This window comes from Hibiscus syriacus, unplaced genomic scaffold (genome assembly GCF_006381635.1).
Source record: "Hibiscus syriacus cultivar Baekdansim isolate YM2019G1 unplaced genomic scaffold, ASM638163v2 tig00000738_pilon, whole genome shotgun sequence".
NCBI lineage: Eukaryota > Viridiplantae > Streptophyta > Magnoliopsida > Malvales > Malvaceae > Hibiscus > Hibiscus syriacus.
Window position 1 is genome coordinate 1,469,201 of NW_024061816.1, and position 16,274 is coordinate 1,485,474.

The window sequence follows — 16,274 nt, forward strand, 5'->3', positions numbered from 1 at the left end:
TGTTTTCTTTATATTTTCTTTTTTTGTTCTGAAAACTCCCTCCCCTTCCTTCCTTGAACCCCGAATGGTTCCCCCCTTTTATCTGCCTTCTCTTTTTTTGATTTTATGTTAGCTTCCATGATTTGTGATGATTGAATTTGCTGCCCGAGACACTAGGGTCGACAGAGGCTAGATGTACCTTAGGACATCATTTGGATTTTTCTTTTGATTTTTTCCTTTATTTTTCTCTGATTGCTCTGACTGGTTTGGTATTTGATGGCCTTGTTGTCACTGTGGATGATAGATTGACTCGATGAGAGGTTCGACGGTGGCTTGAGGCTCAGTGATATTCGGCTTGAACGGCTACTGGAACGTTGAAGAGGCACGACGATTGGATTGGCTTAGGGTTGTGAAACCCTATTTACCATCGATCTGGACCGTTGAATGGGTCCAGATCGAATGGTCTATGTTGGTGCGGCGCTGGGATGTTGATACCCTAAGGTTAGGGTTTGCAATCGGGCTGCTGAGTGATGGGTATGGGCTCGGGTCAATTGGGCTTCGTTTGTTGGGCATGGGTTGGCCTGCAAAACAGTGTAATATGTAAATTGTAAGTTAAATAATAATAATAATAATAATAATAATAATAATAATAATAAATATATAAATGATTAAATGATAATAATAAAAAAAAGACCCGGACAAAAACGGGTGTCTACAGTCAGTTGAAAACTTTTTGTCATCATCGAAGCTCTCTACTTGGTCTGGATGATCAAATGGCTCTTTCCCTTCGGTTCCATTTGTCAGATGCTCTTCTTTGACCAGGTTCACAGGTTTAGTTTTGGCAATTTTGTCTAAATCAGTCTCTGACAATGCTATATTTCCATCCGTATATGATAGCAGTTCCCTGAAACAGCATAAATGATGTTGGTCTACAATTTGCCTACTCACCTAAAAGAATAACACTTCCAGAAAAGATGTTAAGAAAAGCAGACCATACCATTGAAAGTCTATCGGCTTCTGAAAAACACGCCTGTAGCTTCCAGTCATGCTGGTTATTGAAAATTCCCTGCAACGAAAATTTAAAAGAAAAGAAAGATGAAAATGGAGATGGCAGCAGGAATAAATTCTTGGGAAAATATAGAGATGGTTTCAATCATGAATATGTACTTTGTACTATGTACGCTCTCTCTCAAGCTGATGCCATCCTCTGATTAAAAAAACCAAAATGTTTAGAACCAGTCTGTATTTAATATATATATACAAATAAAGATATCAAACCTTCTTTGCCATATCATGATAAACATCGGTAACCTCGTTCGTTGGATAAATAATTCTAGAACTGCCAAGGACACATGATAACATTGTCAGCAAAGAAACAAATAACTGTTCATTACAGAAATGATACGAGCATCGTAAAATCTTCTACGACTCCTTTGATATTCCCTTACCCAGGCATAGGAAGGACGACATCCTCAATAGTATAAGTTCCAGCACTGATATCTGCTGCAGTTATGACCTGAGAGAAAGTGAAAGCTATCTTAAATACTTTGAATTTAGGTTCAAAAGATTGATGCTAAGTGAATATACAACTATATGCTCCGACTCTTCATTTTTCTTGAAGTTTCCATATAGACACACATCCAAAGTATATCCAGATATGGTGGTATGAGGATACGAGTATACGTGTATACGATTATCCAAAGATCCTCCAAATACTTGGAAAAAATTTAAAACATTGAACATGCTCGCCATGTTCATGTGCCCGAATCCGACACTCACATTCCATTCCAAATAACATAGGAATGCAGCAGATCATTAGTTAATGACACCATAATCTGAAAATCTTTCACATTTACAAACAAACCGAAATTAGGAAAGAAATTATCATCTAGGGTATTGAATAAAAAGTGATAACTGACCTTAACAAGATTATTTTTCTCTAGTGGAAGATTTTTTCCAGATATTTCATCTAATTGACTACAATCATCTGCATCTTCAATGCTATCATCTTCATTTTCGAACGGTACAACTTTCATTTTTTCCGCATCATCTCCTTCGATATATACCAAGTCTCCCAGTACAACTTCATTGCTTCCTGCATATGGTGGGTTAACAGAATAATGTTAGATCGGTTAACTAGAAACATTTTAAAAGAGATACAACAAACAGCAAACCCGATAATGGCTTTCTTCCTTCGTACCATATTTTTGCACTCTCACGCTTGCTGCATGGTTCCACAGATAGCTTTGGTAACTATGTACATACCTGATCAATAGAAAAGAGAAAATCTAAGATTCAATATCTCAATAATTATCTTAACATAATTCCCAACATCAATCAATTAGGATACGGTATTCAACTCAACTATCTGACTCATGCATTGACATGAATGACACACAAGGGTAAACAAGCACTCTGTAAGTAAAAAAAATAAGCTACTGTAGTAAACAGGATATCAGTAATTATTATTAAATAGCATGCACATATAAACAATAAAGTTTGATATTAAACATGCTTCCAGAAAATAGATAGAGTAGTTTGGCAGTTCAAGAATCTGCATTCAGTAACTTCAAAATTAGTGGAAGCAGCACTAAATTGACTTGGTTTCTATTATCATGTGTTTCCTGTTCAATATGTCGGAGCAATCCATGCTCAAGGTAATGCATGATTGATTTAAACCAGAAATATGCAGCAGTGAGAGATGAATACACAAGCAAAGTAACAGATTGAGCCTGCATCTACTTATATGGTTATTACAGCAAAATATACCAACGACGAAAACTTAGAGCACACCATGGTCATTCCTTGTCTATGAGGCTAACTGTTTTAGAATTAAGAAAAATTATATTCCCCAGTTGCCAATACATCAAGCCCTTACATCATTCTCAAAGTCCTAGGTATAGCTTTCAGGGCTTGCAAGTAATTCCCAGGACATTTCTTCAAACACTGCAGCTGTATGAAAATGAAAAGGGAGGGGGGGGGAAATAAATATTCATTTTTACTATGAAACATACACAAAAGAAAATATTGACTATGCACCCTTTTGAAAATATATAAATGGATATCAATGCCTAGGAGGAGTGACAAAGCTGGGAGCTTACCATAGCCCTTTCTGCAACTAAATGGCGAGGTAATTGCCTGAGAGTACCATCTATGTCACCAGTTTCTTTATAATATTCCCTCGCCTTGCTTATAATATTTCTTTGTATTTAGAACTTAAGTCAAGAAAACAACTGGTAATGTATCCCCGAGCTGAACACAGACCTTCAAGTAGTCTAGCATATTAAAAACACTGCCAAAAAGGAATAAATTATCAAACGTAAAAAAGGATATCCCCTTCTCTTGGATCAAGAATAATGCTTGCAGCAGCTTTCCACTCTCCTCGCAGTAATGTAGCACCGATGTGGTGAGTTGGAATAGAGCCACTTCCAAAACGCTGAAAATTATGAAGGTTTTAAAAAGAATATAAGAGAAAGAAGAAATCAGGAAAAGGGGGAAGAGAGAATGATCAAGGAAGTACTTGTAAACCAAAGTAGTTGATGAAGCCATGTCTTCCCAAGGACTCTGCAGATGCTTTAATAGTATCTTCAGAATCTGCAACAACTCCTCTGAGGAGACAAATGAGTTCGATGAGTGATGGGTGTTAACTTTATGAGACAACATAGAAACATAATTCACAAGTGGGAAACTCTCACCGCAATGTGATGGTGAAATGGTTTCCCAAAAGCTGCCCAAGAAGGAGGTCATCCTTGACATAGCTGGATTATTATCGCACCATAAATAATGGTTCATAACACAGTACCTTGATAGGAAGAGAAAGTTAAATCCATCACCCTTACCAAAAGTCTCCCATTTTTATACCAATCAACCTTTCATTAAGGGCAGCTAATCTACTTGCATGCTGCTTGAAAACAGTTACCTGGAAATCCAACAAAGTGCTCCACTTAAACATGATAAATTTTGCAGGGGAGAGAGAGAAAGATACACACAACTGTACATGAATAAGAAAAATATAAAATAGCCACAGACCATCCATTTTCTTCACACAGTGAGTGCTGGAGGCATTTAAAATGAAGACGGAGCGACAAGCCATTAATCAGGCAGCAGCATTTTATTGCTTTAAACTCTATACCCTTGAAATGAATACTAAAAGAGTTCGGCAAAACCATAAGGACCATAATGAACAGACTAGATTCTATGGCATCTTTGGCATATCCCAGTTCTTCTAGTACGAAGTTATTGGTTATAGATTCTATGGTCAAGAGATTGACAATTCAACAATTTCTTTTTACTTTGTACCTCATAAAATTTCAGAGTGACATCCATCCATCAGTTTCTTCAAGATGCTAAAGACTAGATTTGACAAAAAGATAGTTTAGAATATAATTAACGCTACATCACGCGGGCTATTGAACATATAATCTTCCAAAATGAGCTACAAAATGCAAGCCAGAGCAAGTAATCTCCAACCAAAACATCGATTAATTTAGCACAAATGCAGCAAAAACAGGACCAATTTACCCTTTGAGTTGAAACTGAACGCTTATCTTTTGTACCCGCAAAACCAAATGACCTTGTCTGTCAAACAAAAGATCCATGAAAATGGTTTCCACTGAATAGGCAACCACAGGATTTCAATAAACCATTCCTCATACCTGAATAGCAAGCATCTTTCCAATTAATCCTAAAGCTTCCTGTGTATCTTTATTCTCCTTGAAAAGATGGAATCTGAATATTAACATAGACAATAGCACCTTCAACATGTAGTTCAAATCCAATACTAGACATTTCATGGCATTGATAGAAAACTAAAAACGATTATTTTCCCCTACTATTTTAAAAGGGGGTCAAATTAATGCAGAAGAGCAACATGTTACCTAAGGAACTTGCCAAGATGCTCTGGCCAGTGGCTTGAACCTCTACTATCAAAAGGCTTATCACCTCTCTTCCTTTTCTTGAAATTTCCTCCCCTGTTATTATTCCCAGAATTTAATCTCACGCGAATGCATTTTGAGGAAGAATCAGGTCCATCAACGGTGTCAGTGACAAGAAATCTAAGATTCTCTTTAAAGAAATTATGCATTGCCTGAAAATGTCAAAATAAAAATTAAAAGGCTCTTCTAATTAGTTTGATTCCCTCTTCACAAAAGATTGAGTACAACCCTACAACAACAACAACAACAACAACAAAACCCAATTCCCATATGTATGGGGTAAGGGGGAGGTAGGGTAGTAGGCTACCCCCAACGCCAGGTTGAGAGTAGCTTCCGTGGAAGACCTCCGGCAGTCAGAAAATTAAAAATTTAGATAAAATGCAATGCATGTATAAATAAATACATAAATACATAGCTAATCAGTATTCATATGCCGTCATTAAAATCATATGTGCGTCTGTAACTGGAATTTATCCCTGCACAGAAAGATTAATGGATATATAAATTGGAAAAGAATCAAAAAACTTACCGTTCGATGAGCTTTGTCAGAGTCTGGAGATAGAACAATGGGGGAGATATCTTTTTCACTGCCTGAAGTAATTTGGTTAATTAAAGCTTCTAACTGATCCACATCAGTTTCACATGCAAGTGATCTGAATTTTTCAATTTCAGACGCATAACTTTTGTTAAGTTGATCGGATGTCTTTGTTTCACCTTCCTCGAAAGCCAGAGTCTATATCAAAAAAGAAAAAAAGACTACAATCTATTAACTTTACATAAACTAAATTTGAAAAAAAGAATCTGATTCAGATCACCTCTGGAGGGGCATCTAAAGAGGTCAAATGAACAACATTTCCTTCATTGTTTACTTCATTCACAATGAAAATCAGAATACCTACAAAAAAGATCCCAATAAAACAAATTACAAAATTCCATTGCCAACTGCAATTATAACCCATTTCATAACAAGGAAAATCCCTCTCAAAATTTCCAATTTCCCTCATTCCACATTTCTATCATTATTTTTAACGACAAAGAACCTCATTATACGTACAAAGACACAGCTAAAAAGCACTGGCTTCAGTCAAGCTAGACTATTTACCACTAAACTAAACCTCACTCCAGAATCTTATTAAACAAATAGATTGCTAAGTATAAAAGTGGGTTTTAAAGGATGTTTTTTTTATAAAAATAAACAAAAAAGAGGGACTTTTCACCTTTGTTTGAGGATGCCACGGAAACCAGGAAGGTTAGAGATGAAACAGAGGATTCCCACATTGGATTCGGTAATGGTCGCCATTACAGTCAAGGAATTCGAGGACTTGTTGATTTGGGAATTTTTCAAGTTTGATTTTGAAAATGAAAAGTAGTTCCTTTTGCAGTGGAAATAACAGTTATTGGGTTTTAGAATCGAGACGCCATAACGCCACATTTCTTCTTCTGGTTTCCCAGGGTTTACTGGTCGGCTGTAATACGCTGCGTTTCACTGCTTTGATGGGGTCTTCTTCTTTAGTGTCTTGGTGCTTTATTTTGGGCCTTTGAGGCCATTGTATAATTTGGGCATTTGACCAAGAAATAGGTTTAAGGTGAATATAAGAAAACAGAGAAAAAGGCCAATGTCCTTCAACAATGGCGTTGGCAATGACGATGAGTTGGAAGTACGGACGAGTATGCGTCGGGTTTTTAGCCAATTTGAATTGACCTAAAAATTATATATTTTTTACTCAAAATTTGATACAATTTTAATATGTATTATTGAAATAAAATTTGATATTGATTTAATCTGAAACAAATATATATGTAAAATGTTTTAATTTTATTTAATAGAATATAGAAATAATTAAAAAATAATATATAGAGAAATATTATCCTAATTAACTCTAAATATATAAAAATATAGTTATATTATTTTTTGAGTCTAATTAGATCGAATATTTTCATCGTAAATCTAAACTCAACCCCATCAAATTTATCTAAAAAATTTCATCTAATCCTACTCAAATTTATTTTTTTAAAAATTTGATCCAATAAAATCGAGTCCAACCATCAAATTGGGTCCGGTGATCCCTACTTGGAAGTGGAACCAAACACAACATAAAAAACAAAGCAAAGTGCACCAAACACTCAATGAGTTGTGACCCGTTTTAGAGATCCAAAACAACGGCCACTAGTAAGAGATACAGAGTAGAGAGAGAAACCAAAAACAGAGCAAAAACGGTAAAACGACTGCCATCGAGAGAGAGAGAGAGAGATGGTGGGCAAAACAGAGGAGACCCCCAATTAAACAGGCTAGAAAACCAGGTGGACAATGGAGGAGGAGGTGCTTGGGAGTATCTTTGCCTTGTCAGGACGCTCAAAGTTAGACGTTCAGAGAAAGTCTTCAAGTATGGCTTGCCGATCTTAAATGACCCCAAAAAACGATCTGCTCTTGGCCCTGAAGGTTGGTCTTTCATTTTTCTAGCTCTGATTGATTTCTGAATTTTGGGTTTTGCTTGAATACGATGATTCCAAAGTGTTTGATTTGAATTTTGAGTTTTTCTTGTAATTAGATTTGTTTTGGTTTTAGAGCTCTTTGCTCTTCATTTATTAGCTAACTTTAGTTTTAATTGAATTTCACAAATTGAAGTTTTATGGATTGCTGCCCTGTTATTCATTTGCTTGAATTTAAAGCTTGAAGCTTTGTGGTTTTTTGTATTCTTTGATCTGTTGGATTGTGATTTCAAGTGGTGTGTTTAAGCCAAATTGTTGTCTGTTTCTGTTTCTTCTGTTAATTTATGGCTCACTTTGGTCAACATGTCTAATTACTAACAGCTACTTATATCTTGATGCAGAATGGACTCTATATGAGCAGGTAGCTATTGCTGCTTTGGATTGCCAATGTCTAGATGTTGCAAAGGTAAGATCTTGTCCGTCAAGTTTTTTCCATTTTGGATTGATTTTACAAAATTTTTTAGTATCGGAACTTCCATTTATGTACAAAAACCTATTCGTTTTGTGATTATACATGGGGTTGGCCATTTTCATGTTGTTATGGTTTCTCTTTTGCTATTAGTTCCTTATGGAGGTGCTTGTTTACTCCATTTTCTATTGCGTCAAGGCATTAGTTTGAATATTCTGGCTTTATCCTTTTGCACGTTCAGTATGGTGCAACTCTTGTTCAATATTTTTGGTTTTGGCTTTGTTGACATCAACTTTTATCCTGTTAGTTTCTTTCATTGTTTGTTGAATTGCAGTGTGGTGTAGCTTAGATGCTCTAGTTATCGATTGATAGTAGGTTTATGAAGTTGGCTGACATAAGTTTGTGTGATTTAATATTGCAGGATTGCATAAAGGTTTTGCAGAAAAAATTTCCAGAGAGCAAAAGGGTTGGTAAGCATAAAAGGCAGTTAAATATATATCTTGCTGTTGATTTATATGTGAACCACACATTTCTGGCCTACCCCTTTGAGACGCTCCTTAAATTAAGCTTATGTTCTGAACATCTTGGCCAACATTCTTCTACCTACCAATATCTTTAATCGTGAATAAGGATGGCTGAATTTGTTCATAAATTAGTCTCGATTATTTTGGATTAGAAAGGATGTGTTGCTGATGACTGTATTTCTATCATGTTATGACCTAGTGGTTTTGTTTTGTCATGGTCTAACAACAGGGAGACTAAATGGCATGTTACTTGAAGCAAAGGGATCCTGGGCTGAGGCAGAAAAAGCTTACACGAGCCTTTTAGAGGACAATCCACTTGATCAAGTAAATTCCACAGCCAGTTCTCAATCACCACCTCCTTTTCTCTCTCCTCTCTAAAAAGGATCTTAATGATCATTTTTTTATTGAGAAATGTTGTGCAAAAAGGATTAATGATAAAATATTCTATTCTCATGCAGGTAATACATAAGCGGAAAATGGCCATGGCCAAAGCTCAAGGAAATATTTCAGGGGCTATAGAATTGCTTAATAAATATCTTGAAATGTATGATATCTCTTTAAAGTTTTAGATCTTTCCGTCTGTTCGTTATTGGTATTGTTTCCTAATTCGATAATATGCTGAAGAGCAAATGTTTCTCAATTTTTGCTCTTCTTTTGCTAGATTTATGGCGGATCACGAGGCTTGGAGAGAACTTGCGGAGAGACATATGTCTCCCTACAAATGTGAGTGTTAATTTATGGACCTCGATCTTATCTCCTCTTACGTTGCCAATTCATAAAATACCAGGTAGCTTTAGCCATTTTGCTTTTGTTGATAAATCAGGTACAAGCAAGCGGCATTCTGCTATGAGGAGCTTATTTTGTCTCAACCTACAGTTCCGTTATATCATTTGGCCTATGCTGATGTAAGTGTCTTCTTTAATATATTTCGAATCTAAGATGCTATTTCATTAGGGTCTCTTGAATTCCATGTTCTCATATAATAACATTCCGCATCTCGTTTCATCAATGTCTTCTTTAATGAATTTGGGTTTTCCTTTTTCATAAGTAATCCGCCTAACCGAGAACTAGTTCCATAGTAATTACGATTCTGCAAAAATATAAAGACTGTAATACGAAGAACCAATTCCATAGTTGTTACCATTATGTAAGAACACACGGACCATGAATTAACCTTAGAATGCCAATGGTGCCTGACTAACCAAGAAGGTAACTTCTTGATGGAGGTTATGGATATCAGTTTGACATGATGTCTTCTAGCTCGTACGCTTTCAGTTCTCGTAATTATTGTTTCAATGATTATGTATTATACCTTTCAAAAACAGGTGCTCTACACACTCGGTGGACTAGAAAACCTTCAGACTGCAAAGAAATATTATGCATCCACTATAGACTTGACCGGGGGTAAGAATACTCGAGCACTTTTCGGAATTTGCTTGGTAAGCTCCTTATCTTCCATTTAAGAATTAAGAAGCAGTACTATTTATTAGACACATGCATCGGCCTTTTTATCCTTATAATAACCGAAATCTTATTAAAACTAGTCATGCACTCGTCCCGTGTCCTCAGAATTTTATCTTTCTAACGTGAAGTTCGATCCTCTTATTCAGTGCACCTCAGCCATAGCACAAGTTTCGAAAGGAAGGAACAAGGAAGACAAGGAGAGTCCGGAGCTCCATTCTTTGGCAGCAACAGCCTTGGAGAAAGACTATAAGAAGAGAGCCTCCGAGAAACTCGGTTTGCTTACTTCTGCTTTAAGAAGTTTGAAAACTTAGTCTCGGCACCGATGACATCATTCGAACACTTGCATTATTGTCACATACTCTAGAATAGAAGGACAAAAGGGGTCTAATATGAATTTTCTGTTTTAAAGATTCAAAATTTCGCAGCCTTCGATAAACTTGGGTTACCGTTAGCCATTCTTGTGTGCTTTACGTTTTCTTTTGCCGTTCTTGTCATTTATACGAGGTTTTGATGTATTATTAAGGAACTGCCATAACGAAACTAGAAAAACTTATGATTTTTTTTTTCTTCCTCTGGAGTCTGGATTTCAGTTATCGAGCGTCGAGAATGAATGTTGGACACAAGTATGTTAATCTTTTTAGTGTATTTGGATGGTTTTTGAAAGATTATATCTCCATATTATGTTCTCATTATCCTGACATGGGTTGATCATGTGTTTTCAAGAATATAATGGTGGGAGGAAATTTACTTTGTTAATGAAAATAGGACTTTCAATGATACGGTTCACACACAATCAAAATCAACTGTTATATTTCACTTCTCCATTTGAAAAATGACAGAAGGAACCCTTTAAATTTTAAGGTAGGTTATGCTTTAAATTTTATGGTAAATTATACGTCTAGTACCTAAATTATCAATTTTATTCCATTTTAGAACATACCAAACCCAATGTTTAATTCGTGTTTCATTTTAGTACTTCGTCGGTAAAAATATAACAGTGTATTTTTTTATAGGCAAATTACATCATTCATCTTTCAACTATATTCTCACTCGTATTTTGGTACTAAAGTTTAAAACTTTCAATTTAACTATTTAACTTTCAAATTGCACCTATTTTAATCACTCTAATTTAACTTAGTGACCAAAATAGGAGTGAGAAGATAGTTAAATGATAAATGATACAATTTACCTATAAAAAGGTGTCAAATGCATATCACCCATTAAATTTTTAACGTCAACCGTTAAAACTAAACAAAATCTAAACATTAAGTATGATTTAAAAAAAATAAAAGTTTAGATACTAAAATGAACAAAAACTAATAATTTAGGTACTAAACTATTATTGTTGTGATTTCATCTAAAATGTGAAAAACTATTATAAAGCAGCTGTTTAAGAATCAAAACATGCTCACCACTTAGTTGCAACATTAAAAAATTAGATTTTAAAAAATAAAAATATATGACATGTTATATATAAAAGAATTAAATTTGAAACCCTAATTTCTTTTTTGTGTTTAATAACCATTGGATTCCCAAATAATTTACGTACTTGTAAGCAATAAGTTCCGCTATAATCTTATCTTATTTGTTAAATGTAAGGACCAAATTTAGGTTATATTTATATAAATCATTTATTCACAGTAACGAATCCAAAAATAATTTTTAAGATGATCACATATATGTTAACAATATAAAGTTTTTAAATGGAATAGAGACAAATAAAAGTTCAGGGTGAGATTCGTCCGTAAAAAAAATAACTAATCGAAGAAAACTCAAACTTTAGAGTGGGCACAAAAATTTCAGGATAGACACCATCAATAAAATAAATAATTAATCGAACAAAATTTAAACTTCAATATAGACGCATATAAATCCTCACCAAATTTTAGCTCCGCCACTATTTATTCACATTGTACAATTTAAAAATTATCATAAAAATATTTATGAATAAGGAAGTGAGCAACATGTAATGAGCAATGTAACCGACATTCTCATGTCTTATCTGTCACTTCTAGTAATTTTATTTTTTTTTAATAATAAAAGGTGATTATGGGATTCATAATTTTTTTTAATTTATTGACGATGTATATACTCTCTACAGATAAAATTGTTTAAATCTAATTTTTTTTTAAAACAACACTCTTTTCGACCACTAAAAAATCACTTGATGAGTTTAGAAAATCTTTAAATTTGAATATCATATTCTATTACAACTATTTTTTTAATTTATAAGATCTTTAATGGAACATAATTTTCTTATCATTAATGTAATATTGTTTTGTTAATTGAATATTTTTTTAACCTACTTTCTTTAGTTCAAAACTTGGGACAGACAAATTATTTACTTAAGATAATTAGTTTATTTTTTTTAATATTAACACATATTTATGATTAAAATTTTGCTTAAGTAAATAAGAGAGATGATTTCAAACTCCGTTAAAAGTAATGTTATTTATTTATTTTTAAATTAATAAAATTTTATTTGTATATAGATTAAAATGATTTCTTTTTATCATTACTTTATTTATAATATCATAAATAATGCGTTAGTATTATTTTTTGCATAAAAAATAGATGCCAGTAACAAAATTATTTTAATATATACTTTTATATACAGATATTTAATTTCATGTGTTTTTTTTATAAAAACGCTTTAATTAATAAAATATTATTTCAGATTTCTTAAATTAACTCGTCGTTTTTAGTCATTTATGAGAATTAAAGTAACCGTCCTTCTTGTTCCCGACCGAAATAGTAAATGTGTGATGTCTTCCCCTTGCACATTTTAAACAGGCACAAATTTGTTAAAAAAGGACAAAAACCGACCCAGTTTTATTCCTTTTTCCGTATTTTTTTTATTAAATTTAGTTGATTATAAGAGTAATAGCTATTTTAAAAATTTTAAATCATTTAATAATAAACACGTTAAAATATTTTCTTTCACAAAGATCAAATCTAAGATATCTAGAAATAACAATTACTTGTAATCACTGAAGTAACTTAGTTTGTATTGTGTTTCTCATGTTTAAATTCCTATAAATAGCATCACTTTTATTTTTACATCGATCATCTAGTTAATAATTAGCGGAAAATATCTTATATATAAATTTATTTATTTTATATTAGATAATTTATTTAAGGTTTAAAAATTTAAATTTTAGAATCACTTTTAGTTTACATAATTTGTGTATAAAAAAATTATTCATACCGATTAATATTTGCATGGAATCAATTTTCTTAATGGTTATATGCAGTTTCACTTTTGAAAAAAAAAAATTCACTTTGATCTCCTAATATTTTATGGGTACATTACATGTTTACTTACTAAACTTTATTTTCTTTTCTATTTCACTACCGTACTTTCATTTTTTTTCAATTTGCTCACTGAACTTTAGACATTGAACTTTTTTTATCACTATGTCGTTAACTTTCAACGACATTAAACCTGACTTAGTTAATTTTTTTAATCATTAAAATATATGTTAAAAGAAAAAGAGAAAACAAATAAAGCAAATAAAAATTACCTAAAATGAAATTTGTTTACCCTAGAAAATAATAAAAGAGTTGCTCCATCGTCACTGATTGTGAAGATTTCTATAGTCCGTATAGACATGAAGTCGATGACAATTTTTCCACTCCTTTTTGGGTCGTTGGTTTAAGGTTTGTTAAAGGATAATTATTTGGTTAATTTTCTTTTGGGGATTTTGGACATTGATGATAAGGGTGGTTCACAGATTGATTTTTGGTGATGGCGGATAGTGGGGTGTTTGGTGTTGTTAGTTGGTGATTGTAAAAATGGTGGTGAATGATTCAGATGAGTGAGTGGAGTGGCGGATAGTGGAATGGTTCACAACCGAAGAGTTTACCTCTCGTGGTCGTCGATCCAACCGTCTGATGAAACCCTCGTCAAGTTATGTTGTTCCTATTCACCAATGAAGACTTTGACTAAAGGGATCTTCGATATGAGGCTTCAAACCCAAATAAAGGTTTGATTTTTTCCCTCTTAGTTTTGGTTTTTCTCTCTTTTTTCTCCTCTGTTGTTGGATTGCTCTCTGTTCGATTCTCCTCTCTTTTTTTGAATCCCTCTTTTTCGGTCCCCTTTTGTTTGAATCTTCCTCGAGTTTTATGGTGAGACTCGATTTGATGGTTGGGTAGGGTGGCTATGGATATGATTTTTTTCATCACTTTGATTTGATTTGTTCTTGTTTTATCTGAGTAAAAAAATTGCAAACTTTTTTTGCTCTCTTTTGATTGATTGATGTGTTGAAGCCCGAATGAAACGATGGCGGTTGCAGGAGCAGGCAACGACAGTTGGTGGCGACAGTTGTGGCAGAAGCTAGGGTTAGGGTGAAACCCTAGTATCACATCATCTAGGTCATTGGATCAAGCACAGATCCAACGGCTGAAAGGGTCTGGCGGCCGGGGAACATGACAAAACCCTAGTTATGTTTAGGTTGGCTACATTAGGCTTGTATTTTGGTCTACAAAAATTTAAATAAAATTAATAATAATAATAATAATCAATTAAAACACAGACCCTTTGAGACGGTTGTAGGTATCTTCTTCTTCCTCTTCTTTATGCCACCTTTGAGACAGAGAAACAAGGTGGCGAGTGAATTTGTTCTGGATGTTGTAGTCGACTAAGGTACAACAGTTAAATATGAATCAAAAATTCAAAATCTCCATTAGTTTACAATCGGTTTTTTTCCTGATAAAATCGTCATTTGATCCTTAACATTTTAAAATCGATCAATTTAATTTAAATTTTAAATTTTAACAATCATTTTTAAAGACGGGTGTCTGTAATTCGTTTAATCTAACATTATTTATTATAATAATAATGAATTTGATAATCAAAATTTCATAATAATTAAATATTAATACAATATATAATCTAATGCCATAATCTTTAGAATGATATAATATGCACGAATTAAGCGACTTCAGTGATTAAAAGAATAATTGATATTATTAAAGATTTTAGATTCAAATACCGACAACTACATAATATTTAAACATTCATTGATAAATTATTAAAAATCTTTAGAACAAATAATACTACATATAGTTACCATAAGAGTCGGCTTTTGAAGAGAGCAACCTGAGCACTTTCTCAGCCCCTTCTAAATTGCTCGATGAGGGCCCCATTCTATATAAATATTAGTTATCAAAAGCAATAGTGATATTATCATGGAGCCCATATCCATAATTTCACATTTAATTTCGCTCCTAACAGTCCAAAACTTTAAAGGGTACATGTGATATATATATATTATAAATTCATATATAATTGATGGGTCCATTTTTTATTTTAACTCATTAATTTACCACACAACTCAAAGCTTTAACGGTAAAATAATTAAATATTTTTAATTTCTCATAATTAGATTTTTTTTCTCATTTATTTAATTCTAATCTAAATATACTATATATATATATATATATATATATCTTTCTTATTTATACCATACCCACAATTCAATTCATTCAAATTCAAGAAGAACATTTGATGTTTTGGACTTTTGGATTTGATAATTTTCGGAAGAACAAAGTCTCAAGAATATTGTTAACCATTCATGTGACAGTTGCAATTGCCGAAAGAAGTTTTTCGAAGTTAAAATTGCTCAAATCTTATTTGCGTAGTTCTATGTCACAAGAAAGACTTAATGAACTAGCTCTTGTGGCAATCGGGAATGAGATTTTAGATAAAGTTGTTTATGAAGACTTGATTGATGAATTTGTTTCAAAGAATGCTCGGAGGATGAGATTTTTCAAGTGACAAACTTGTAAGTTAATGAACGTCCCTTATTATTTTAGTTTTATTTTCTTAATAAAATAATGAAAATAATGTATTTGATAAAGTTTAATTATTCTTATGGTTTATTAATAAAATATTAAATTAATTGTTTAAATTAATGATATTTTCATTCTATGAGCCTTATTTTTAAATTTTTGCTGAGTTATTCAGGACCCTAAAAATCTCCAAGACGACTCTGATTATCATATATTAATAAAAAAAGATTGTTATAATATATATACATATGAAATATCATATTAATCATCGGCGAAGCTAGATTATTATTAAAGTGACACATATAATTTTATGATTTTTTAAAAAATATATAAAAAAATAAATATACATTTAATATAACATAAAAGATTTTCTGACTCCAGATATGTACAACGTTAATGGGATCAAAAAAAAATGAGTAGGAGGCGGGTTTGAGGAAAAGATTCAAGTGTCATGAGGTGTAAATGAAGATGACGGAGACAAAGAAGGAAAGTACTAATTATAATAGGGTCAACTACACATTTAGTATCTCAATTATTACTTTTATTCCATTTTGATTACCTAACTATTTTTTGTCTTAAAATCATACCTAACATTTACGTTTTGGTTTCATTTTGGTCACTCACCATTTAAAAATTAATAGTGATGTGGATGTATCACCATAAGATAATGCTACGTCAACA

General features: G+C 32.8%; 1 protein-coding gene and 1 pseudogene across 1 annotated transcript; one reads left to right on the forward strand and one right to left on the reverse strand.

Annotated features, from left to right (window-relative positions):
* Positions 1–396: 396 nt before the first annotated feature.
* Positions 397–6,374, reverse strand: LOC120213918 (multisubstrate pseudouridine synthase 7-like). The gene is given in 21 exon segments (XM_039211960.1): positions 397–560; positions 696–883; positions 977–1,045; positions 1,147–1,184; positions 1,258–1,318; positions 1,428–1,495; positions 1,899–2,074; positions 2,180–2,244; positions 2,858–2,931; positions 3,081–3,184; positions 3,313–3,415; positions 3,500–3,587; positions 3,675–3,737; positions 3,819–3,898; positions 4,501–4,557; positions 4,635–4,707; positions 4,857–5,065; positions 5,443–5,646; positions 5,729–5,797; positions 5,799–5,808; positions 6,131–6,374. Coding segments are annotated over 21 exon segments (2,178 nt in total). The 5' UTR covers positions 6,346–6,374.
* A 672-nt stretch (positions 6,375–7,046) lies between these two features.
* LOC120213313 lies at positions 7,047–10,146 on the forward strand (annotated as a pseudogene).
* Positions 10,147–16,274: the final 6,128 nt, after the last annotated feature.